Source organism: Podarcis liolepis (genome assembly GCF_965112155.1).
Source record: "Podarcis liolepis genome assembly, chromosome: 6".
NCBI lineage: Eukaryota > Metazoa > Chordata > Lepidosauria > Squamata > Lacertidae > Podarcis > Podarcis liolepis.
In genome coordinates, this window is record NC_139559.1 from 59900472 (window position 1) to 59926858 (window position 26387).

Here is a 26387-nt window from a genome sequence, read left to right on the forward strand (position 1 = left end):
TACTGACTCCCTGTTGCTACTCAGCTTCAAAAAAAAAGTGCCCCCGGATTCATTGAAAAAAATCTGGTAACCATATTATACATCATGCCCACAAAGAGTAACCCTCAATGAGTAACCCTTCATGCCCTCAATGAGTAACTCTTCCTAGGTGGAAGGGGGGAGCATAGCTTTCTCAGTCAGAATATTTCCTTCTTGTTTTCACATTTCTGAAGAAGAAAAGTAAGTATCCTTCCCAACATTTCTAGAATTCTCTTCAAAGTCTGTGCCCTGTGCCATGGAGTATGATCCTGTTCCTGAGACCTTTGGACTAATATCTTGATAAGTGGTCAGAGGAGTCAATTCAATGGCCTTCTGTTCTATACTGCATAGGTTCAATTTTGCCTTGGCAGGCCTGGCTCAAGACATCTTGCCGTCTGAGGCAAATGAGAAAACGGCACTGCCAGTAGTCAGACTGGCCCTGAAACCAGGAACTCCATTTCTTCCCCTCCAAGCTCAGTGAGTGAGGCTCGCTGGGTGAGACGGCACCGCAGCCTGCACACCTGCAGGAGTTGAGCTCAGCCAGGTGCCAACGATGCTTGCCTGCCTGCCCACTTGCCTCCACCCATCTCACTGCCAGCCAATATGCCTCAGAGAGCTTTGTGCACTTGCCCAGGCCCCAGGCCTTGCCTGCCCAGACACCTGACTTGCCACGGTGGGCAGACACCTGTCCCTGAGGCCCTCTCAGCGTGGCCAAGCAGCAGCCACATCCAGACAGAGTGGAGCAACAAGTGGAAGAGGAGGAAATGCTTTCTTCTTCTTCTTCGGGTTGGCAGAAGAACATGCCTTGAAGTTTCCTTGTCATGGGACTAGGGGCCTGCTGTTTGCTAAAGTCTTCCTGCCATCAGCACCTCCTGCCAGCATATGTCACCTCACACAGCCCGATGGTAGGACTGGCCCTGTGCCTTGGCCACAAACTGACTAGATCAAGGATTGAGAACTTGAAAGAAATTAACAACTTTTACTATCTTGCCATGCCCCTGTCCATCTGTATGTTCAAATGTTGGCTGGCATCCGTCTGTCTCAGAAGACAATGGAGGAGTGTGCTTTGGGGGTGAGGTCAAGCTATTGGCAGGTGACAGTGGCTGCTGTGGCTGTAGAGATTGATGTGGGAGAGACATGTCTTGTTGCAGCTGGGATAGATGAAGGCATCCAGTTCTGTTGCTTCAGATGCACCATGGTGCTTCTTTTCTCTGCACTCCTCTCAGCGGTCATTTTTCCTCCAGTCCCTACTATGGATACATGACTTGGAATAGAGGGAAACCTGTTGCAGAGTAGCGATATTTAGCAGCTCAGAAGCTAAATCATATCTAAGACTGACTCCCCTTTAGGAATTAAAGCATTGACCAGACCCTCATTAAATATTCTAAAGCTTTATTTCCAGAACAGATGATAAAAAGAAAAATATATGCAGAATATTTACAAGACACATGCTTATCCAACATGGGCGTAGCTTCACTTAGTTGCAGAGTACTACAGCTGCTTGCTTAAACATTCAGTCGAACTGTGCCTCTCCCTCTTCCAGCTTTGCACTCAACCTGTACTTTACTAGGCTGCACAGCTCTTTGAAGAGGTGGCTTTCAAGTTTCAGCAGTCTTCAGCTCAGCTGCCTTCGGAGAGCTCTCGTTAACTGATGCATTGCACTCTGTCTCTCTCTCCTTCGTAGAAAGAAGCATTCGCTCCTGTACTCCCAGCAGCGTCCAGAGAGGATTTCTGACACTGTCTCCTGCAGGGTTCCTAACAGATTACTCACCCATCTTCCAACGCTGTGTCATCACAGTGAAGTCACACAAAACGTAGCCTGTGACCCAATACTTCTTATGTGACCAAAATTAACCAACCCCATGAGAGCTACTAGGGAACCTACTAGAATTAAATATTTAACCACTCAAAACTCAAAGTGCTTTCTGTAAACACACAGCAGTACACATTTATACATTCCCATTCCAGCAAATTAAACCACTATATGCCCCAAAAGCAAATGGCTGCAATTTGATTTTTACCCAATTGCCCCATCGCGCAATAGTAACTAGTTTACGAGAAACATTATCTAGCAAAATGCTATATGCCAGAATTTAAGATGCCAGTAAATCAGATCCTTCCAAGCTTTCTTATTGTCCACCCAGTTACAAGAAAAAGGTGAATGATAAGATCCTCATTCTTTAAAACCTTATTTGGATCTTTGAACAGATTCAATAGTACCAAACATGGGGTAAAGGACTGCATCCTGTTGCATGATTTTAGAAATTTCTAGAAACAACTTCTCCCCAAAGCATTCAACCCTCAAACAATACTACCATGTGTATCAATACATGCCCACCTGGTGACAAACACACTCAATACATGGGGGGGGGGGACGACGGACTGATGCACTGTGGGCCAAATGCTTGGGTGTTAAATTCCAGCTGTGTAGTAAAGGTAATTCCCTCAAAGAAACAAAGATTGGTTTATGAGGTGACTTTCCCCACAACCCTTCCCCGTCTCTGTCATCTAGGGAAAACTGCAGTTTGACCCCAGCACATCCACCTACAGTGGTACCCAATATTACTTTATAAAGAGCTGAGAGTCAACCTTTATCCACACCATCATTATTCAATAATATTTGTTCAAAGGGCTTAAGACTCTGTGTTCCTTCTTCCAAAAAACACTAGAGCAGAAGTTGGCTCAAGACATATATGTATCTAGCCCGAGACTCTCCAAGAAGTGCAGGCACAACAGCCCCACTAAACATCTGCTTCAACTTTTTCAACTGGACTTTGTAAAGCTGCACTCAGTAGTACTGATAGAAAGAGGGCATGTCTTCTGAGTGACATTGCTGCTTGCCCTGTGAATGACAGGAATGCATGCTAAAGTAGCCTCAAATGTTGCTGGATTACAGCTTCAATCATCCTTGCTCATTGATTAAGCCAGGTGTGCATGATGGGAGTTGTAGTACAGCAACATACAGAGACCCATGATTGAAGAACTTTGCACTAAAATGAAAAGTCAGGCAAAGAAAGGAAGGCCTTCCCAAATCCTGGTCCTTACTTGTTAAGATATTTCATGTTTGCAGCTACAAGCTATTTCTATCTAAATCCCTCTGAGTAACAAGCCGGTAGTCCCAGTGAATGGTCCATCTTTTACAATTGTTTGTGTTGCTTTTAGCTTAACAGAATAGAGCCCGGCTGTGGGAATTTCACTTTAGGACACCATTCATTAATTAGAAATGAAACAGAGCTACAAAATCAGTCAGTCTTTAGCAATTGCTATGCTTATAGCAGATGATGTCGCAGTATAACGTGGAACTAATAGTCCCTTGTGGTTTAAACCTGCAATTTCCCACTAACAGCCAAATTGCCACTTTTAACTATTTTCATGGAAATCACTTTGCAGACTCAGTTTTAACCTTGTTATCCACTATGTTTATTGAATCACAACAATAATGCTTCTGAAAAACAATATAACCTGTGGAAAATCCATTGACTACAATCCAACTCTGAGCAACCTGAAAGCAGAGATGAGCGCTGCATCCCATAGTCAAATTCCACTGGACTTAACCATCCAGAGGCCCTTTACCTTTTTACCTTACCTTAGGATATTTAGAAGAACAATTAAACTTTGCATTTTGATTTTATAAACATATGTTGAGCATTCCATTAGATTTTTATCTTCACTTGTGATCACACATATCCTTTCAAGGAAAGCAATGCCTTTTTCTCACCACTGCTAGGGCCAGCATAAGCCCACAACCTCCCAGGAGCCCCCCATTTTGAAGCCCCCCTGCAGCAGCAGCAGCAGCACCTACCAGCTGTCTTCCTCCTGGACAAGACGGGTCAGAGCTATGCAGGAAGATGTGTGCTCTACGCTCTTTTGAACTGGACCAGTGTCAGCTAGGGGACCCCACCATTGTCTTGACCTTCCTTAAAGGAAATGGGGTAAAAGCAGCAAGCCATTTGTTCTCTCTCCCAAGGAAAGAGGGAGTAAAACAAGCAGCACCTGCTTCTATGCTTTCAGCCAATCTGAGATGTTTGGGACAGCTGGTGATAGAAACACCCCAGGGTCCTAAAGAGCTGCTAATTCCAGTTGTCTGTTTTAACTTGCCTGGACACACCTCAGATAAGTATTCCCTAGAAACTGTTCTGTGCAAATAAGTAGTGGGTGGGTGGATGTCAAAGTCCAGGCACTCAAAGAGAATTGCCTGGATAGTTAACTGACCTTACAATGTACACAAGTCTACTCAGCTAGATTAAGAATGAAGCTGAAACATTGAAACTACTGCATTGTGAGGGAGGAAAGGAAAACAGGACTCTTTGTCTAGTTTCACTTCTTGTTTGCTATCTCCGCTCCACCCCCTCATTCAAATTCTGTTATTCAAATCAATCAATTTGGATTAAGCCAAAGTTCTGTTCCTACACCATAAATTAATCCTACTTATTGAAGAAATGGCAATGATGTAAAGTGGGCCCTCTTAGCGAGAGAATGCACATATCCGGTATGGCAGGGGAGACACGGTCAGACCTATCCTAAATTCACAGTTTAATGTCACATCCTTTGGAGCCTGAAATGTGAACTTCTGAATTAGGGCAGTGAAGAAAATGAAGAGCTCGGTCCTCGCCAGCTGCTCTCCCAGACAAGCTCGCTTTCCTAGAAGGGGGTGGGGGAGAAAAAGACTGTTTCAGTTGAGAGCTTTTGCACAATTTAACAACACGGGCAGACCAAATAATTTAAAAAATAATTATGTTGTTGCAAAATAAATATAGAAGTGGGTCCTACTTCCTAATCAAGCAAATGGGAACACTGAACAAATATGATCACTGTTTTACTGAATTTGGAATAGATATATTTGAATTACATAAATTTATCTCATATGCAGTTTTGGAGAAAAAAACCAATTTGAATTATATTTTATTAGGAATCTACCTAATCTGCATATATCTTAGATAAGGGTGTGGGCAAACAGTTCCTCAAGTTCAAGATGGAAGTGGGTTTCTCTTCCTTGGGGAAACTATGAAAAAATATATCAGCTGTTGTCCACTTGTGGAGCACCTGTGCCACTTATGGCACCTGAGAAAAATGTCTGCAGATATTCCCCAAAAAATCCACATGGCTTACTGGGTGGGGGGGGGGAGGGGAAGAGTATAGAAACACCATTTTGTGTAACTTCACACCTTCTATGGTAAGGTTACCAGACATCCCCGCTTCCCGGGAACAGTCCCTGGATTTATAAATCAGTCCCCTGACAAAATCCATCTATTTAGTAGGAAGTTGAAAAGTGTCCCCGGATTCATTGAAAAAAATCTGGTAACCTTATCTATGGTAGCCATTTTGTGACTTGCATCCACTGTAAAGGTAAAGGTAAAGGGACCCCGGACCATTAGATCCAGTCGTGACCAAGTCTGGGGTTGCAGTGCTCATCCCCTTTATTGGCTGAGGGAGCCTGCGTACAGCTTCTGGGTCATGTGGCCAGCAGGACTAAGCCGCTTCTGGCGAACCAGAGCAGCGCATGGAAATGCCGTTTACCTTTCCGTCGGAACAGTACCTATTTATCTACTTGCACTTTGACGTGCTTTTGAACTGCTAGGTTGGCAGGAGCAGGGACCGAGCAGCGGGAACTCACCCCATCACGGGGATTCGAACCGCCAACCTTCCGATCAGCAAGTCCTAGGCTCTGTGGTTTAACCCACAGGGCCACCCGCGTCCCCTGCATCCACAGTACTTCCTCGCAATCCTAAATGTGACCACAGGCCCCAATAGGGAGGCGACCCCTGTAGTACACCAGGCTCCAAGCAACCAAGCCATCATCATGCAGTCTCTGTTGCAATTCTAAGGAGCCATGGATCAACTTTTGTTACCTGCAGAGAATGGCAGGAACGCTTCCCTTTTCCTGAACTGACCATTCTCTAGGAAATGACCAGGATTAAACACATTGGGTGTTTCCCACTCATCCTTGTCAAAGTGCAGTGAGGTCAAGTTGGTGGCCAAGAAGCTTCCCTGACAAAGAAGAAGCAAAGAAGACGGCAGATTAGAACGAGCAGAGAAATCTTTGTGTTTAGATCTGTGCAACTATAGCTGTACTAAGCTTCCTAGATCCAAGTCCAACTCAGAAAGGATGTTTTGAAAACACAGGTTAGGTTTTAAAATATATTCAAAGTAGGATAGGAAACGCCAGGTGCCAAGTGAAGCAATTTGGGTTATTAGTAATGGTCATTTTTTAAAAAGCGAAAAGAAAAGAAAGTAACTGGCTATCCATACAAATGGTACAGACTGCGCTTGGAATCCATTTTTGCCAGGGGTTGGAAAGAACCAAAAGTCTATCTAGCTATAACCCCTTCCCTCCACTCCAGATCTTGATGTGCCCAAAGAACACCCCAGACCCTGCCCAGTCGCCATGCTGGCTCAAGCAGAAGGAGTTCAACAGCATCTTGGGAGCAGCACACTGGCTATCCCTGACTTAGAACTTTGGCATCAAGTTTTCACATCTCAAGAGAAGAGGAATGGCTTATAAGAAAGGTATATCTTCTTAGCATTTACTTTGGGAATATGAAACCCAGCCAGTGTAGTGTCCTTAGTTGTCAATCGAGGCACATTCAAAGGTATAATGTTGCTTATTCTTTGAATTTCATGAACAACTGCATTGGTGTATGGCATTCTGTCCCTGTCATCCATCGCTGGCTGGCGAGACTGGCCAATCACAGAATCTATTTCCGCTTGGACTTTTGCTGCAAATAAAAGAAAATCTCCCATCAACACAAGGATAGACTTTTTCTAAGATCTGTAGGGATGGCCCATCTATAATATTTAACAGATTTGAGCAGACATAGAATTGATACTCCTTAAATGGATGGGTAACCAAATTTTCACTTATTGCAATCAATTTTCATTTGGACCAGTCAGCAGAGTATCCTGTTATTTTAGGAAAGGCCCCCATGATCTGCATCAGCAAACGAGGATTTAGAAGTAAACAAAAGAATATCATCTGTAAATAAAACCAATTTGTATTCAACTCATGTTGCGCAAGCTAAGGGTTCCATGTAAATATTGAAAAGTAACGGTGAAAATGGAAATCCTTGTCTAGTTCCTCTAAAGTAGCAGAAAACATGGTATTTACATTTAGTCTAGATGTGGGCAAATCACATATCTTAATCCATTTTTTGCATTCCAAAGGAAATCCAGCCACCATTAGTTTAGTACAGCCACCATATTCTGTTTATATATTTTGTCAAAGACCTTTTCAGCATCTAATGATAAGATTATATATTGATGTTTGCTTTCAGTAGGCCTTTGTTATGTACAACCCAAAGTAAGGAAAGACAAATGAGCCAACTACAGTTCTACCTTGAATATCTGGATAAATGGCCATATACAGCAAACCCCAACGCAGGGTTGTAGAAGTTGTTTCCGTTCCAGCAAGAAATAAATCCAGTGCTGAATGTAGGAGGTTTTCTTCATGGAAATTGGAAACAGAATCCTCCTTAAAACAGAAATGCACCAAGGAGTTAAGCAGCCATTAAAAACACCATCCTACTGTCAGACCCACAAGTCAAGAGATCACTAGGGGAGGCAAGGGCTCTACTCCTGAAAAGTGTCCAGGATTTAGGAAGCTCAAGGTAACAGTCCTGTGAATCACTGATGCTGGCATTAAGTATGGGTTTGTTCTGGTCAAGGACGCCAAAGCCTTAGAGGAGGTTTATTCAGACAACTGAGGCAGTGATTCTTTTAGTCATGTCAACCGTTTGCTCTCACAAACCACCGGCAAGTGGTGAAATCCCAGCAGTGAACAAGTGGGGAGGTGTCTCCCCACAAAATATATTGACCTGTGCATGCAGAAATATATTTTGTCTGAAGTCATAAAGTCAATGGAAATATTGAAATGTGGTCAGCCATTAGGGGCAACTCAGACAAACCACAAGACTAGTTCTGGTTTTAATATTGTTTCTCTGCCTTCTGCTACTATTTTATTATTAAATATATACATATACATTTTGTCCTTTACTTCTCTTACCTTGGCCATTTCATTTAGGTAGGCATCTATGAAGTCTCTGGGTTCAGATGGGTTCCAGTCTTCTTTGTGTTTTTCAATAATTTCTCTCACAAAGGATTTCAACTGCTCCCATTTTTTAAAAAGTGTGTGATGGGGCCCTGGCAGGTATTTCATGACAGAGGGAATGATATTGTACAGCTGAGGAAACAAACACTAACATCACATATGTGAAGGGAAAACCCTCTCAAAAACATTCACATCATGCTGCTGTCATGGGAAATAGGCTAGCAGTGATAAAGGCTGGTGTGCACAGGCTCAAAGATGGCAGACTCTCTTGGAACCAGAGTAAATATTGCACTCACCACTGCTTATGATGGGACCCTATAGCAATGTCTTAACTTCTTGGTTAGAATGTACAGATTGCAAATCAAATGGCAACATTGTGGTTAGTTCTACAAGCACAACTTGTAATTCCCATGAAGATGATTACCATTTTGAAAATTGTATGTATCAATGGCAGCTCATCTCATGAATCTGTAGATTTTCTCTTTAATGATATGCATCTTCACACACAGATTGTAAGTGGTGTATGTGTAGAATTAATCCATGTAAAGGCAAAGGACCCCGGGACAGTTAAGTCCAGTCAAAGGTGACTATGGGATGCAGCATTCATCTTGCTTTTCAGCTGGCATTTCTCCACAAACAGCTTTCTGGGTCATGTGGCCAGCATGAATAAACCACTTCTGGTGCAACAGGTCACCATGATGAGTGCCAGAGCGTACATAAATGCTGTTTACCTTCCTGCCACAATGGTACCTATTTATCTACTTGTATTATTTCGAAGTGCTAGGTTGGCAGAAGCTGGGACAGAACAATGGCAGCTCACTCTATGTATATAATTTGTGATGGCCTCACTCTGTTCACACACCTTGATTTTATTCAGTCACACATGTTATTCCCCCCAATAAAAATATGATCTGTGCTGTAACACATGATTCGGCCTCCCACTTTACGTTACTGAACACATCCCAACGTTTACATATTCAGTGCTTTAATAAACAATGCTAGGGGGCAAAGGAAAATGGATGGAACAAGATGCTTGAATGAACAGGACAGGGAAAACAGAAATCTGAACATGAAGAAACAGGAGGACCAAAGCAAATGATTTCACAGTCAGCAATAATGTGGGAATGTGACTGGAGCCCAAGCAATTGTGTTGTGGTTATATGCAAAAGAACTCAGAGAAGACCTACCATACTCCAAACACTTCCCTGAATAAGCAATGCCTCATCAAGCAAGTGCAGTAGCTTCTGGAAGCGATTGTCATGGTATTCAAAGCGGTCCCCAAAAGTGATGGAACAGATGATATTTGAAACAGCATTATTAATCTGAAAGTGAGGGTCAAATGGCTGCCCTGGAGAGGGAGAGAAAATGGTGCAGAAGGAATTGGGGTGCTTCTAGCTTCCATATAACAAAAACATAAAGTGGGGAAAGTGGTTGCGTGTTGATGAGGCAGGATTTGTTTTAGCCAAATAAAGCATTTCGTATTAACATTATATCTTGTAATTTAACCTGGGACACCCAGGACTCTGCGGCCCATTTATATCTTCAAGTGAGCATTTATATTCTCCATAGACAAGGATTATTCCACAGTAAGGATTATTCTGTAACAATGGCTGTCAAAAAGGGTAAGGACAGTCTCAAAGACAGTATATACCAAAATATACCAAAATGATTGCACTTCAAACCCTATTCTATTTGTGATGTTGCTTGTCAAATCATCAAAATCTGCACACCTTCTCAGCCCAGACACTCCATCTTTGTTCTTAAGTCTGTTCTAGTTCAGTGGCCTTGAGGTTCCAGCACAAAGCTTCACACTAGAACTTTTGTGCACCACAAAGAGCTTCCTATCAACACCCCCTTTGCCATCACAGAGTCATTCCAGTCCAAGCAGAGCTACGTTTACGTGAAGAAATAATGCTAAAGAGCTTCGCACCCTGGCTAATGTATTTTTGATCTTGTTCATAGAAAAGAGCAGCGTAAATATTCCCCAGGTTTATTGATTCTGGTTCTCACCTTTCTCAGCTTCTATTGCTTCGTTTAAGTAACGGCTTTCTTCCTGTATTCTTTCTTCTAAAGACCTTTTGCCCAAACCAAAGTTTCTGAGTGTTGATAAGGCAAATCGTCTTTGTTGTTTCCAGATGAGACCATTAGAGAAGACCAGTCCTAGATGGGAAGGAGTAATAAGTACGTACAGCAAGTAAGTAGATTTAGCAATCAGTGCATATCATTAAAAAATGAATTTTAATTATCCAAATCATTGACCATAGTAACTGAAACTTACCAAGTGACCCAAATAACTTATCAATAACAGGGGCTTTTGGTCGATCTACAAAATATTCTCCTTGATGGACAAGAGCCTCTTTCACCAGGTGTAATCCATTCACAGCCACAACCCTCGTGCTTCCATAACGAAGGCCGAATACATTGCCATATTTTTCTGCAAGCTGAATGGAGACAGTAAGGTGAATAAGCTTTAGTGTACTAGCCAAAGTCCATTACAAAATACTATCAGGAGAAGATGTATCAACATAACTATATAATTGTATATAAAAAACAGAGTCACTGCCTGAATTGTCAAAACTATAAAGTGCAGACGCATGTGTAGTTTGGGGACTCCACACAACATAGGTTTTTTCCCAGTTTAGACCTCTGAATCTCCCTTACAGTTTACTGCAATTTTGTCCAGGTTCTTCTCCCTGATCTTTTTTGCCACCAGCCCAAAAATGCCACATTATGTGTCACTGGAGTTTTAGTATCACTGAGCAGCCCTAGAACCCGAATGGAGATGGAGGAAGAATATATAATATCCTATCTAATATGTTATATATTAATCTGTTGGCAGACTGGAGGGAGAGTGACAAAGAATTGCGATTTTATGTCTGTGTACCTGATGTTTCTTGAATGCCTGTATAGAAGAAGGAAACTTTGATTGCCGTCAAATATATCAGGGACATAAGAGTTGCCAAAATGGTTTCAAGGGGCTGTAAATGGACAGGCCCCCTCCATTCTTCACCTGCAATCTGTTCACAAGACTTGCTGCTTATTTGAATGTAGTAACTTAGCCTAGGGACGTGGGTGGCGCTGTGGGTTAAACCACAGAGCCTAGGGCTTGCCGATCAGAAGGTCGGCGGTTCGAATCCCTGCGATGGGGTGAGCTCCCATTGTTCAGTCCCCGCTCCTGCCAACCTAGCAGTTCAAAGGCATGTCAAAGTGCAAGTAGATAAATAGGTAATGCTCCGGCGGATAGGTAAACGGCATTTCCGTGTGCTGCTCTGGTTCGCCAGAAGCGGCTTAGTCATGCTGGCCTCATGCCCAGGAAGCTCCCTCAGCCAATAAAGCAAGATGAGCGCCACAACCCCAGAGTCGGTCACGACTGGACCTAATGGTCAGGGGTCCCTTTACCTTTACCTATAACTTAGCCTAGTCTACCACACAAAGCTGTTGCAAAGATAAAGGGGGAGTGATGGTAGGGCAATGTACAACAACACATACATACACATACACATACACATACACACCCACGCCCACAATATTCTGCCAGCCATAGAAAGCAAATGGGAGTTAAGGACACAGATTTGTTACAAATAGCTGTTAGGTAGTGAGTGAGGCCCAAATCTGGTACCCCCCAATGGATCTTCTCAATTTTGCACCCACTTGGCTGGGCACCTTATAGGGAGAAACATCCCACACCACCCTAAAGCCCTTTCCTCCAACCTTACCTTTCCTACTGAAATCTGAGGCTTCTTGAAATCCGTATGCAGCATGTTACCCACAAAGGGAAGAGGCCATGGCCCTGGGGGGAAATTCCTTGGACCAATCTGTTTCTTGTAATCAGCAATAAGTAGAAATGTTGCAAGAAACACCAGAGCGACCTGCAGGGACAAGGCCTCCCAGAGGACAGAGAGCAGCTGGAGCAGCATCTTCAAACCCACCTAGGTGTTCTTATGTCAGAACAGTCTGCTGTGTGTCAAGGGAAACTTTATGCGGCTCCACTACAGCAGCCACACCTGCCCTCTTGGCTAAAGTTCCTGAAATAAGGGCAAAGTTTGTATATATTATATATCACGCCCACAAAGAGGCAGGAAGGAGATGACTTAATGACTCACTATACCAAGGGGGGCGGGGAAGAGAGTGGAGAACAGCCACTTTCTGAATTAGAATATTTCCTTCCTGTTTTCACTTTTGTGAAACAGTAAAGGATCTTTTCATTCATGACATTTCTAAGGGGTTTTCTGCCACTACAAATCAAAGCACTGTCCATAAAGAAATTAAAAACGTTTACTATGGAGGATGTCTTCTGTTCCTGACATGTTTGGACCGGTGGTAGTTTCAGCAGCTCTGCCCGCTGCCTAAGGAGCCAGAGAAGCCAACCTGCTTGCCTTCTGTTCAGTATTGCATGGGTTAGATTTTGCTTTGACAACAGACTGACCAGCACCTCTCCAGATGTTTTTGGTCTCCAACTCCCAACAGCCCTAGGTTGTATGGTCAACAGTCAGGGATCACTGGACAGACATCTAGTACTAAGATAGTTTTAGCCAGTAGCAGACCACGTAGAAGGGCGAAACTTTGTGCAATGCAAATGCATTGGCTTCATCGGTGTGTTTACAGCACACCAACATCACCGTCGTGTTGCTTTTTTCCCTCCTAGTAAAGGTACAGGACCCCGGACAGTTAAATCCAGTTGCAGACAACTCTGGGGTTGTGGCGCTCATCTCACTTTATTGGCCAAGGGAGCTGACATTTGTCCGCAGACAGTTTTTCCAGGTCATGTGGCCAGCATGACCAAGCCACTTCTGGCGAAACCAGAGCAGCGCATGGAAACGCCGTTTACCTTCCCGCCGGAGCAGTACCTATTTATCTACTTGCACTTTGACACGCTTCCGAACTGCTAGGTTGGCTCCCAGTAAGCAGGAGCAACTCAGCTCTTGGGAGGTCCAGTGAGTGCTACTATACCATCTAGTACTAGTCGTAGCCAAGCCATGATCTCTTAGCCTTGGTTCCCCATCTTAAATACAAGAATACGAAAACTGATGATAATCAGCTGGACAGGTGGAATTCTGTCTACTGTGGAGCTGAAGGAAACCCTTGTTCCTGCCCCTGTGCACGTGGCGGCACAATGGCTGCAAGCTACAACAGCATGGACTTCTGCTGCGGGAGGTCAAGGTATGAAAGAACCCAGTCGCTAAATTATTGCTGTGGAAACCAGTGGCTCCCACCTTTTAGGACCCAGGGGTATTTCTGAAACTATTGTGGGAACCAGGAAATAGCTATTTCACAGAAGAAATAATAGTGATGCTCAGAAAAGCTCTGTCCCCGGAACCAAACAAGCCACTTGCACCCACCCAAAAGCAGATAAACTAGACACACCAAAGCACAAAAAAATTACAGACCCTCACTTCCAACCAAACAACCGAGCTTTTAAAAAATCCTCATTTAAAATAAAAAATAAATGTGGGAGAAAGAGGCCTTGGTGTGTAGGAAAGGTGCCTGAGATCAATTTAGTGCATATTGGTACCATCTTGGAGGCCACAAATGTCAACGTAAAGCATATGCATTGATAAGTCCTTCACATTTTGAATTGTCTGTTGTCAAAGTGTTGATAGTTATGGTTGTGGGAACATGTTGTCAAAGAGATTTTGCATCTGCTATCTTTATCCGGATCGCACAATGGTAATTCAAGATGAGATATGACACATGGCAATAGAATTGATATAAACTTAGTAAGTTATCAAAAACAGCACCTTAATATTTAGGAGTTGTTTTCCTCTTCTGTCACCTTCTTGCAAAATTTCTTACTGGCAAACAATATTTCCCAATGGACATCAGGATATCTTTACCAATTTATATATTGTTTAAGCTATCCAGCTATGCCAAGTCCATTCTTATGTTCAAATGAAAGGAAACCAAATAGCTGGAATTTGATCTCTTTTCTGTCCTCCCACAACACCTGTAATCTATGAGAGAGTTTCTCCAGGAAGGCTATATACTAGAATTCAGATCAATACAGGTGAAATTGTTCTAAACTTTCATTATTGTCCTTACTCACTGGAAGAAGATGAATAATAAGTTGGAATAAGGAGTACATTCCGTTGCATTATTTGAGAGTTTTCTATATGCACCTTCTCCCCAAACCCATTTGTATCAATACATGCGCAGCTATATTGGTCAAGCTGGATATTTTGTTCCCAGCACAACTTCTAACCAGCTGGTCCACCTACAGTGGCATCCAATATAATTTTATAAAGAGATGACAGTAAGCCTTTATCTGCTCCATGATTATTCAATAATAAGACTCCACGTTCCTTCTCCCAAAGAACACCACAGCAGAGATTGGTTCTGGCCAAGCATACAGCAAGCCCAAAACTCTTGAAGAACTGTAGGTGCAATATCCCAAGGAAACTTCAACTTGAACTTTTCCAAGTGGACTTTTAAATCTGCACACAATCATAAGGAAAGGGAGTGTGTATCTTCTCTGTGGCATTCTCCTCTGCCCCTGCCCCTGTGAATGTCAGCACTATGCACTCCCAGACAGCCAAATTGCCACTTTTAACTATTTTCATGGAAAACACTTTGCAGACTCAGTTTTCACCTTGTTATCCACTATGTAGTACAGTGGTACCTCGGGTTAAGTACTTAATTTGTTCCAGAGGTCTGTACTTCACCTGAAACTGTTCTTAACCTGAAGCACCACTTTAGCTAATGGGGCCTCCTGCTGCCGCCGGAGCCCGATTTCTGTTCTCATCCTGAAGCAAAGTTCTTAACCTGAAGCACTATTTCTGGGTTAGCGGAGTCTGTAACCTGAAGCATATGTAACCCAAGGTACCACTGTATATTAAAGCACAACAATAATGTTTTTGGAAAATAATAAAACCTAGGCAACATTCAAGAGTTAAACCCATCAATTTTACCGTATTTATAAGCACATTTACTGTAAGATTTGCCTTGGGGTTGGGGCCACTAATACACAACAGCAAGAACCTCAGGTTCATGGGTTCAAGCCCAATACTGGGCAAAAGATACCTTCATTGCAGGGGGTTGAAATAGAATACACTTGGGGTCCCTTGCAAAATTCGATGAGTCTACGGTTCTATGAACTGGTAATGTAACAAAAATTTCCAAGCAACGTTTTTTTTATTTTATAAACAAAGGAAGGAATTGCATTAGGATTTTATCTTGAGTCATAAGCACACAGATTCCTACAAACAAAGGAATGCCCTTTCTTCACCACAGCCAGGACATTATTATTATTTTTTGAAAATAATGGGATGGTGGGTAGACATACACACCAGAACAAGAAGTGGGAGGATGGAATTTGGATCCTCATCAATGTATCATTATGATCTGCATACACACATTCCCACAAGAATCCTCGGAAATTGAATTTATCCTTCAGAGAGCTCCAATTCCAAGTACCCATAAACCCTAGTTGCCCAAATTCTTTGAGGGGGCAAATGTGCTTTGAATAGGCTTTAAAGCGGAGCTTTCCAAAGCATGTGTCATCATTAGTGTGTCGACTGCAGTGTTCAGGGGTGTTGCATGATATATGTCCGTATCTCTTGTAAGGGGTTACTTTAACCTCTGGTTTGCTATTAAAACTGAATAATTGTGTCGCGAAATGATGTGTGTCTAAAAAGTGTGGAAATCTCTGCTTTAAAGGAACATGCTGCAGTCCCAACCCTACTCACCTGGGTTAAGCCCTACTGAACTCTGGCTAAACACAATTAGGATTAAACCATAGATCTGTTCCTGCACCATAAACAAATCCTAATTTTTAAAGAAACAGCAATGACATAAAGTAAGTCCCCTTAGCGAGAGAATGCACATATCCGGTATGGCAGGGGAGACACGGTCAAACCTATCCTAAATTCATGGCTTAAAGTCTCATTCTTTGGAGCCTGGAAAGTGAACTTCTGAATTAGGGCAGTGAAGAAAATGAAGAGCTCAGTCCTCGCCAACTGCTCTCCCAAACAGGCTCGCTTTCCTAGAAGACAAGGAGGAAAAAGACTGTTACAGTGGAGAGCTTTTGCTCTCCACTGAGTGGCACAATTTAAATAACATGGGCAGATCAAATAATTTAAAAAGTAATTATGTTGTTGCAAAATAAACATAGAAGTAGTTCCTACTTCTCAGTCAAGCAAATGGGAACACTGAACAAATATGATCATGGTTTTACTGAATTTGGAATAGATATATTTCAGTTACATGAATTTATTTTCCCTCCAAAACTGCATATGAGATAAATTTCAATAATATTTTATTAGGAATCTCCCTAATCTGCATATAACTTTGCTAAGGGCGTGGCAAACAGAGCTCAGTTCCCCAAGTTCAAGATGGAAGTGGGTTTCTCTTCCGTGGGGAAACTATGAAAAAATACATCAGCTGCTGTCTACCCAACGGCTGGTGGAGCACCTCTCCAACTTAGGGCACTTGAGAAAGCTCTGAAACTATTCCCTCAAAAATCCACACTGGGGAGTGTATTAACACCATTTTGTGTAACTTCACACCTCCTATAGTAGTCCTTTTGTGACTTGCATCCACAGTACTTCCTCACAATCCCAAACGTGACCACTGGCCCCAATAGGGTGCTGTACCCTGTAATACACCAGACTCCCAGCAACCAAGCCATCATCATGCAGTCTCTGTTGCAATTCTAATGAGCCACCCATCAACATTTGTTACCTGCAGAGAATGGCAGGAACGCTTCCTTTTTTCTGAACTGACCATTCTGTAGGAAATGACCAGGATTAAACACATTGGGTGTTTCCCACTCATCCTCATCAAAGAGCAGTGAGGTCAAGTTGGTAAGTAATATAGTGTCCTGCCAAAGAAGAAGCAGAGAAAAGTGGTAGACTAAAACTTGCAAAGAAATCTTTGTCTTTTGATCTGTGCAACTACTGCAGTACTAAGCCAAGTCCAACTCAGAAAGAATGTTTTGAATGGGATATTTTTTATGCATTATTAAGTAATTAATTGAACCGCATCTCACAAAAACACAGGTTCAATTTTAAAATACAGTGGTACCTCTAGATACGAACGGGGTTCATTCTGGAGCCCCATTCGCATCTAGAGGTAAATGTAACTAGCGACGGCACGTCTGCACATGCGCACATATCACTTTTTTCCGCTTCTGCGCATGCGTGTGACGTCATTTTAAGCATCTGCGCATGCGCAAGCGTCGAAACCCAGAAGTAACGCACTCCATTACTTCCAGCTTGCCACGGAGCGCAACTTGAACACGCTCAACTCGAAGCATATTCAACCCGAGGTATGACTGTATATTCAAAGTAGGATAGGAAACACCAGATGCCAGGTGTTGCAGTTTGGGTTATTAGTAATGGTCATTTTTTTAAAAAGTGAAAAGAAAAGAAAGTAACTAGCTATCCATACAAATGGTACAGACTGCGCTTGGAATCCATTTTTTGCTAGGGGTTGGAAAGAACCCAAAGTCTATCTAGCCATAACCCCTTCCCTCCACTCCAGATCTTGATGTGCCCAAAGAACACCCCAGACCCTGCCCAGTGGCCATGCTGGCTCAAGCAGAAGGAGTTCAACAGCATCTTGGGAGCAGCACACTGGCTATCCCTGACTTAGAACTTTGGCATCAAGTTTTCACATCTCAAGAGAAGAGGAACGGCTTATGAGAAAGGTATATCTTCTTAGCATTTACTTTGGGAATATGAAACCCAGCCAGTGTAGTGTCCTTTGTTGTCAGCCGAGGCACATTCAAAGGTATAATGTTGCTTATTCTTTGAATTTCATGAACAACTGCATTGGTGTATGGCATTCTGTCCCTGTCATCCATCGCTGGCTGGCGAGACTGGCCAATCACAGAATCTATTTCCGCTTGGACTTTTGCTGCAAGCAAAATAAAATCTCCCATCAGCACAAGGATAGACTTTTTCTAAGATCTGTAGGGATGGCCCATCTATAATATTTAACGGATTTGAGCAGATACAGAATTGATACTCCTTAAATGGATGAGTAACCAAATTTTCACTTATTGGAATCCATTTTCATTTGGACCAGTCAGCAGAGTATCCGGATATTTTAGGAAAGGCACCTATGATCTGCATCAGCAAATGAGGATTTAGAAATAAACAAAAGAATATCATCTGCAGATGAAACCAATTTGTATTAAACTGAATTATGTATTTCTCCATAGATCAATAGTACCTATGTTGTCTAATAGCGCAAGCTAAGGGTTCCATGCAAATATTGAAAAACAAAGGTCAAAGTGGACATCCCCGTCTAGCTCCTCTATAGTAGCAGAAAACATGGCATTTACTTTTACTCTAGATGAGGGTGAATCATATGATATCTTAATCCATTTTTTGCATTCCAAAGGAAATCCAGCCACCATTAGTTTAGTACAGCCACCATATTCTGTTTATATATTTTGTCAAAGACCTTTTCAGCATCTAATGATAAGATTATATATTGATGTTTGCTTTCAGTAGGCCTTTGTTATGTACAACCCAAAGTAATGAGCCAACTACAGTTCTACCTTGAATATCTGGATAAATGGCCATATACAGCAAACCCCAACGCAGGGTTGTAGAAGTTGTTTCCGTTCCAGCAAGAAATAAATCCAGTGCTGAATGTAGAAGGTTTTCTTCATGGAAATTGGAAACAGAATCCTCCTTAAAACAAAAATGCACCAAGGAGTTAAGCTGCCATTAAAAACACCATCCTGTCAGACCCACAAGTCAAGAGATCACTAGGGGATTCAGAGACTCTAATCCTGCATCTAGGAAGGTCAAGACAACAGTCCTGCGAATCACTGATGCTGGCATGAAGTTTGGGATTGTTCTGGTCAAGGACGCCAAAGCCCTAGAGGAGGTTTATTCAGACAACTGAGGCAATGGTTGGCCTTTACTACAATGATTCTTTTGGTCATGTCAACTGTTTGCTCTCACTCACCACTGACAAGTGGTAAAATCCCAGCAGTGAAAGAATGGAGAATTGTCTCCCCACAAAATACATGAGTTCATATTCATGCATATGCAGAAATTTGTTTTTTCTAGAATAATCAACTCAATGGAAACATTGAAATGTGGTCAGCCATTATGGGCCACATGGTTATTTCTGGTTTTTAAAATTGTTTCTCTGCCTTCTGCTACTATCATTTTATTATCAAAATTATATCTACCTTCTATCCTTTTCATCTCTTACCTTGGCCATTTCATTTAGGTAGGCATCAATGAAGTCTCTGGGTTCAGATGGGTTCCAGTCTTCTTTGTGTTTTTCAATAATTTCTCTCACAAAGTATTTCAGCTGCCCCCATTTTTTAAAAAGTGTGTGATGTGGCCCCGGCAGGTATTTCATGACATAGGGAAAGAGATCATACATCTGAGGAAACAAACACTAATATCATGTATGTGCAGGGAAAGCCCTCTCCAAAAACATTCACATCATGCTCTTGTCATGGGAAAGAGGCTAGCAGAAATAAAGGCTGGTGTGCACAGGCTCAAAGATGGCAGACTCTCTTGGAATCAGAGCAAATATTGTACTCACCACTGCTTATGATGGGACCCCACGGCAGGGGCATAGCGTGGGTTGTCAGGACCCGGGGCAAGGCAAGTAATTTGCAACCCCTAACCCGTGGATTTGCGCTCCCTAACCCGTGGATTTGCACCCCCTAACCCCCAGATGTTGCACCCGGTGCGGCCACCCCCCCTGCACCCCCCATGCTACGCCACTGCACCATAGCAATGTCTTCACTTCTTGGTTAGAAATGTATGGATTGCAGATTAAATGGCATCATGTTGCTGATTTCTGCAAGCACACTTTCTAATTCACTGATCGACTTCCTATGAAGATGATTGCCATTTCGAAAACTGCATGTATCAATGCCTGCTCATGTCATGAATATGTAGAGTTTCCCTTTAATGTTATGCATCTGCATGGGGTGTCAATTCACAGATTGGAAATGGTGTGTGTGTAGAATTAGTCCATGTAGGTAAAGTAAAGCACCCCTGGACAGTTAAGTCCAGTCAAAGGCGACTATGAGGTGGCAGCGCTCATCTGTCTTTTCAGGCCAACGAGCCGGCATTTGTCCACAGACAGATTTCTGGGTCATGTGGCCAACATGATTAAACCACTTCCAGCATAACGGGTCACCGTGATGGATGCCTGAGTGTACGGAAATGCTGTTTACCTTCCTACTACAGCAGTACCTATTTATATACTTGTGCTGGTATGCTTTTGAACTCCTAGGTTGTCAGAAGCTGGGGCAGAACAATGGGAGCTCACTCTATGTATACCATTTGTGATGGCCTCACTCTGTTCACATACATAGAGATTTTATTCAGTCACACATGTTATTCCCCCCAATAAAAATATTATCTGTGCTGTAACACATGATTTGGCCTCCCACTTTATGTTACTGAACACATCCCAACCTTTACATATTCAGTGCTTTAATAAACAATGCTAGGGGGCAAAGGAAAATGGATGGAACAAGATGCTTGAATACAGGAAAAACAGAAATCTGAACATGAAGAAAAAGGAGGACCAAAGCAAATGATTTCACAGTCAACAATAATGTGGGAATGTGACTGGAGCCCAAGCAATTGTGTTGTGGTTATATGCAAAAGAACTCAGAGAAGACCTACCATACTCCAAACACTTCCCTGAAGAAGCAATGCCTCATCAAGCAAGTGCAGTAGCTTCTGGAAGCGATTGTCATGGTATTCAAAGCGGTCCCCAAAAGTGATGGAACAGATGATATTTGAAACAGCATTATTAATCTGAAAGTGAGGGTCAAATGGCTGCCCTGGGGAGAGAGAGAAAATGGTGCAGAAGGAATTGGGGTGCTTCTAGCTTCCATATAACAAAGACAAAGTGGGGAAAGTGGTTGCATGTTGATGAGGCAGGATTTGTTTTAGCCAAATAAAGCATTTCGTATTAACATTATATCTTGTAATTTAACCTGGGACACCCAGGACTCTGCGGCCCATTTATATCTTCAAGTGAGCATTTATATTCTCCATAGACAAGGATTATTCCACAGTAAGGATTATTCTGTAACAATGGCTGTCAAAAAGGGTACGGACAGTATCCAAGATAGTATATACCTAAATATACCAAAATGATTGCACTTCAAACCCTATTCTATTTGTGATGTTGGTTGTCAAATCATCAAAATCTGCACATCTTCTCAGCCCAAACACTCCATCATTGTTCTTAAGTCTGTTCTAGTTCAGTGGCCTTGAGGTTCCAGCACAAAGCTTCACACTAGAACTTTTGTGCACCACAAAGAGCTTCCTATCAACACCCCCTTTGACATCACAGGGTCATTCCAGTCCAAGCAGTGCTACATTTGCGTGAAGAAATAATGCTAAAGAGCTTCGCACCCTGGCTAATGTATTTTTGATCTTGTTCATAGAAAATAGCAGCGTAAATATGCCCCAGGTTTGTTGATTCTGGTTCTCACCTTTCTCAGCTTCTATTGCTTCCTTTAAGTAACGGCTTTCTTCCTGTATTCTTTCTTCTAAAGACCTTTTGCCCAAACCAAAGTTTCTGAGTGTTGATAAGGCAAACCGTCTTTGATGTTTCCAGTTGAGACCATTAGAGAAGACCAGCCCTAGATGGGAAGGAGTAATAAGTACGTACAGCAAGTAAGTAGATTTAGCAGTCCTTTCAATTCCAAGATGGATTCCTGTCTCTTTCCCTTTATTCTGCTTTCCTACTTAATATGTTGGAAAGACTGCAAGGCATTTGAAAATGTGACCTGGACCTTGGCCACAGGCCCACTTGACATGAGTTCCAGCATGCTGCATCCCCACTTGGGTTCTGCTCACTATTAACATATTTCTCTTTGCTGTTTCATTTGCATAACATTTTTGCTATATGTTGTTGTTTGAATTTATATACTGCCCTATACCTGGAGGTCTATATGTTGGGCATCTGTGGACAGTGACCTCTGAACTGGACCTGTTTCACTTCCCAATGCCCTCCCTTTCCTAAATGGACACAATAACAGGGAAGTCTTAGCTCAGTGGTTTGCAACCAGAGTGCAACCCTCTGGGGCAGTGTGAGGAGGCAGCTCTCTTTGGCAAGGAGGTGGGGAAGGTCAGAGAAGGAGGAGGGCAGCAGTGGCTGCCTAGAGGACTCCCAAGGAGAGGGGAGAAGGCTGAGGGAACACTCCACAAGGGAGAGTGCTCAAAAAAGGGTGAGAGGCTGCCAGCTCTGCAGGCAAGGGGTGACATAACTGGGCTCCTGAACCCCACAGGGGTACCATGGAAGGAACGTAGTTGGTCAAGGCAGCTGTGGACTCAAAAATGGCTGTGAAAAAGATACTACCTGCTGCCTCCATACAGTGCTTAACGACAGCATATTATTCCATCACTACTAGGGATGGGGCAGAAAGTCAGCTCAGGTGCAATTTAATGCAATTTTAATTCATTCTCACTGCCTGAAACAATACATTAACTGAAGCATTATTGGATGTAGAAGTGTGGCAAACTGAACAACAGATAAATGAGGAACTGAATAAAAGAAAAACTCCCATATTCCTCCACCTCTAACAATTGCAGACCAATAATGACAAGCTGTTTGATGCACTACACGGCCAGACTCTGATTGCCACCCAACACTGAACTGTGAGCTGTTAATCTAGTTTTGCAGGTCTACATCTATGACAAATCTTATTAGTTTACTTTTGTTTAAAGATGCAAGAAATGCAAAAGTGAATTAAGATAAGGTTACCACATTTTTTTCAATGAATCCGGGGACACTTTAAATATATACATACATACATACATACATACATACATACAACATGTTCAGGATGTTGATGCTGCAGTGATGGCAGTGGGAGAGGGGCCGCTGCTGCCTTGACCTCAACCACCATGTTTCCCCTTCCTCCTATGCTTCTATCCCTTTCTCCATGAACCTAGGCAGCCCCTGAGTTGTTGGTTCTTTCGTGGTGGGGGTGGGTGGGGAGGTGGTGCACGGTGGGTCAGCAATGGAAGGTGGAGAAGGAGGGCCGAGAGCGGCAGTGGCGGCGGTGAGGCTCGGGCAGCGTGATGCCTCCATTCCCATCGTAGCAGCCCCAATCCCATACCTACTTTCGTGCAAGCAGGAGGGGGCAGGGATCCCTTAGCTGGGAAGGGAGGCTTCCCCTTGCCTAACTGAGAGATCCCTGCCCCCTCCTGCTTGCACGCAAGCTCTGATAGGCAGCGTGAAGCCTATCTTCACAGATGTTGGGAGGCTGCTCCAATAGGCTGCGTTTCCTGGGGACATTAGATGAAATCCGGTGACATTCTGGGGATGGAATTTGTTGAGGGACTTATTCACAAATCTGGGGACTGTCCCCTGGAAACGGGGACGTCTGGTAACCCTAAATTAAGAAAACATCTAATAATCTAAAAGGTTGTACAATCAGTGCATATAATTTAAAAAGCAATTTTAATCATCTAAATCATTGACCATAGTAAAGGAAACTTACCAAGTGACCCAAATATCTTATCAAGAACAGGGGATTTTGGTCGATCTACAAAATATTCTCCCTGATGGACAAGAGCCTCTTTCACCAGCTGCAATCCATTAACAACCACAATCCTTATGTTTCCAGTCTGAAGGCCGAATACATTGCCATATTTTTCTGCAAGCTGAATGGAGACAGTAAGGTGAATAAGCTTTATTGTACTAGCCAAAGTCCATGACAAAATACTATCAGGAGAAGATGTATCAACATAACTATATAATTGTATATAAAAAACAGAGCCACTGCCTGAATTGTCAAAACTATAAAGTGCAAATGCATGTGTAGTTTGGGGACTCCACACAACATAGGTTTTTTCCCAGTTTAGACCTCTGAATCTTCCTTACAGTTTACTGCAATTTTGTCCAGGTTCTTCTCCCTGATCTTTCTTGCCATCAGCACAAAAATGCCACATTATGTGTCACTGGAGTATTAGTATCACTGAGCAGCCCTAGAACCTGAATGGAGATGGAGGAAGAATATATAATATCCTATCTAATATATTATATATTAATTTGTTGGCAGACTGGAGGGAGAGGGAGAAAGAAATATGGCATAAGGAAGCTTTGATTGCTGTCAAATGGTTTCCAGGGGCTGTAAATGGACAGGCCCCCTCCACCCTCCACCTGCAATCTATTCACAAGAGTTGCTGCTTATTTGCATGTAGTAAAGCTGTTGCAAAGATAAAGGGGGAGTGAAGGTAGGGCAATGTACCTACCTACATGTAATGTACCTATGTACCTATGTACAATGTAAGTACCTACATGCACACCCACAATATAGAAAGCCATAGAAAGCAAATGACAGTTGTGGACACAGGTTTGTTACAAATAGCTGTTAGGTGGTGAGCGAGGCCAAAATCTGGCACCCTCCAATAGATTTTCTCAATTTTGTGCCCACTTGGCTGGGCACCTTATAGGGAGAAACGTCCCACACCACCCTAAAGCTCTTTCCTCCATCCTTACCTTTCGTGCTGAAATCTGAGGCTTCTTGAAATCCAGATGTAGTGTGCTACCCAGAAAGGGAAGAGGCCTGGGCCCTGGGGGGTAATTCCTTGGGCTTATCTGTTTCTTATAATCAGCAATAAGTAGAAATGTTGCCAGAAACACCAGAACAACCTGCAGGGACAAGGCCTCCCAGAGGACAGAGAGCAGCTGGAGCAACATCTTCAAACCCTTCTAGGTGTTCTTATGTCAGCCCAGACGGCATTGTGTCAAGGGAAACTTTATGCGGCTCCAGCTACAGCAGCCACACCCGCCCTCTTGGCTAAAGTTCCTGAAATAAGGGCAAAGTTTGCATATATTATATATCACGCCCACAAAGAGGCAGGAAGGAGATGACTTAATCACTCACTGTACCAAGGGGGCAGGGAAGAGTGTGGAGAACAGCCGCTTCCTGAATTAGAATATTTCCTTCCTGTTTTCACTTTTGTGAAACAGTAAAGGATACTTTCCTTCATGACATTTCTAAGGGGTTTTCTGCCACTACAAATCAAAGCATTGTCCATAAAGAAATTTAAAATGTTTACTATGGAGGATGTCTTCTGTTCCTAACATGTTTGAACCAGTGGTAGTTTCAGCAGCTCTGCCTGCTGCCTAAGGAGCCAGAGAAGTCACCCTGCTTGCCTTCTGTTCAGTATTGCATACGTTAGATTTTGCTTTGGCAACAGACTGACCAGCACCTCTCCAGATGTTTTTGGTCTCCAACTCCCAACAGCTCTAGGTTGTATGGTCAACAGTCAGGGATCAATGGAGAGCCCTCTATTACTAAGACAGTTTTAGCCAGTAGCAGACCATGTAGAAGGGGGAAATTTTGTGGAATACAAATGCATTGCCAGGAGCTCTGGATTGGCCCCATCAGTGTGTTTACAGCACACCAACATCACCGTCATGTTGCTTTCCCCCCTCCCAGTAAGCAGGAGCAACTCAGCTATTGGGAGGTCTAGCGAGAGCCACGTTACCACACCCGCCCGCGTGGCTAATGTTCCTACAGGAAATGAGGGCAAAGTCCACAGGTATTGTTATCTATCATGCCCAAAAATAGGCAAGGTGATGACTTAATGAGTAACTATACCAAGGGGGAAGAGTTATGATATTTCCTTCCTGTTTCCCCTTTTTAGGTTACCTTCCTTCCGGAGATTTCTAAGAAGGCGTTTCTGGCAGTGCAAATCAAAGCACTGTCAATAAAGAAATTTAAAACTTTTACTAAGGAGGATGACTTCTGTTCCTGACACATTTGGACCAGTGGTGATTTCAACAGCTATAACCAATGGCTAAGGAGGCCGGAGGAGTCAAGCTGCTTGCCTTCTGTTCAATATTACATAGGTTACATATTTTTCTGGCAACAGAATGACTTGATCTGGGACTGGCAACCAGTACCTCTCCAGCTGGTTTTGGGTCTCCAACTCCCAGCAGCCCCAGCCAGTATGGCCAATAGACAGGGATGATAGGAGAAGGATCATTCAGAGGGCCAGAGCCCTCTAGTACTAGATTGTCTTCTCCAGTAGCAGGCCATGTGAAGAAGAGAAGTTGGTGCAAGGCAAACACATTACCAGGAGCTCTGGATTGGCTCCATCAGTGTGTTTACAGCACACTAACATCACTGCTGTGTTGATTTTTTCCCTCCCAGTAAGCAGCAGCAACTGAGCTCTTGGGAGGTCCAGTGAGTGCTACCATACCATCTAGTTCTACTCTTAGCCAAGCCATGATCTCTTAGCCTTGGTTCCCCATCTTAAATACAAATACTTAAATATTAAAATTGATGATAATCAGGTGGCCAGGTGGAATTGTGTCTACAGTGGAGCTGAATGGCAAGTCCTTATTCCTGCCTCTGCGCACGTGG

General features: G+C 43.0%; 2 protein-coding genes across 3 annotated transcripts; both read right to left on the reverse strand.

Moving 5' to 3' along the window:
* Window positions 1-3414: 3414 nt before the first annotated feature.
* Window positions 3415-14947, reverse strand: LOC310710018 (cytochrome P450 2J4-like). Of its 2 annotated transcripts, XM_083510356.1 has the most exons (10): window positions 14883-14947; window positions 11779-14659; window positions 10341-10503; window positions 10073-10222; window positions 9250-9410; window positions 8018-8194; window positions 7351-7486; window positions 6547-6734; window positions 5868-6006; window positions 3415-4659 (listed from the first exon to the last, which is right to left on the reverse strand). In XM_083510356.1, exons 2-10 carry the CDS (start codon window positions 11977-11979, stop codon window positions 4484-4486), a joined length of 1491 nt encoding a protein of 496 aa, XP_083366482.1. In that variant the 5' UTR covers window positions 11980-14659; window positions 14883-14947; the 3' UTR covers window positions 3415-4483. The 2 variants fall into 2 exon arrangements, with proteins under 2 accessions (XP_083366482.1, XP_083366481.1); XM_083510355.1 differs by lacking the exon at window positions 14883-14947 and having other exon boundaries at window positions 11779-14799.
* A 224-nt stretch (window positions 14948-15171) lies between these two features.
* LOC310710020 (cytochrome P450 2J4-like) lies at window positions 15172-25023 on the reverse strand. Its single transcript, XM_083510358.1, has 9 exons — window positions 24512-25023; window positions 23511-23673; window positions 21495-21644; window positions 20674-20834; window positions 19232-19408; window positions 18564-18699; window positions 17727-17914; window positions 16739-16877; window positions 15172-16040 (listed from the first exon to the last, which is right to left on the reverse strand). The coding sequence occupies exons 1-9, from the start codon at window positions 24710-24712 to the stop codon at window positions 15865-15867; spliced, it is 1491 nt and encodes a 496-aa protein (XP_083366484.1). The 5' UTR covers window positions 24713-25023; the 3' UTR covers window positions 15172-15864.
* Window positions 25024-26387: the final 1364 nt, after the last annotated feature.

Coding starts and splice junctions, on each gene's coding strand:
- LOC310710020 (XM_083510358.1), bottom strand. CDS start 24,712: ATGTTGCTCCAGCTGCTCTCTGTCCTCTGGGAGGCCTTGTCCCTGCAG. Junction 23,674..24,511: donor CTCAGATTTCAGCACGAAAG/GTAAGGATGGAG, acceptor GTCTCCATTCAG/CTTGCAGAAAAATATGGCAA. Junction 20,835..21,494: donor AGCAATAGAAGCTGAGAAAG/GTGAGAACCAGA, acceptor CTCTCTCCCCAG/GGCAGCCATTTGACCCTCAC.
- LOC310710018 (XM_083510356.1), bottom strand. CDS start 11,979: ATGCTGCTCCAGCTGCTCTCTGTCCTCTGGGAGGCCTTGTCCCTGCAG. Junction 10,223..10,340: donor TAAGTTATTTGGGTCACTTG/GTAAGTTTCAGT, acceptor CTTCCCATCTAG/GACTGGTCTTCTCTAATGGT. Junction 6,735..7,350: donor CATTTATCCAGATATTCAAG/GTAGAACTGTAG, acceptor TTTTATTTGCAG/CAAAAGTCCAAGCGGAAATA.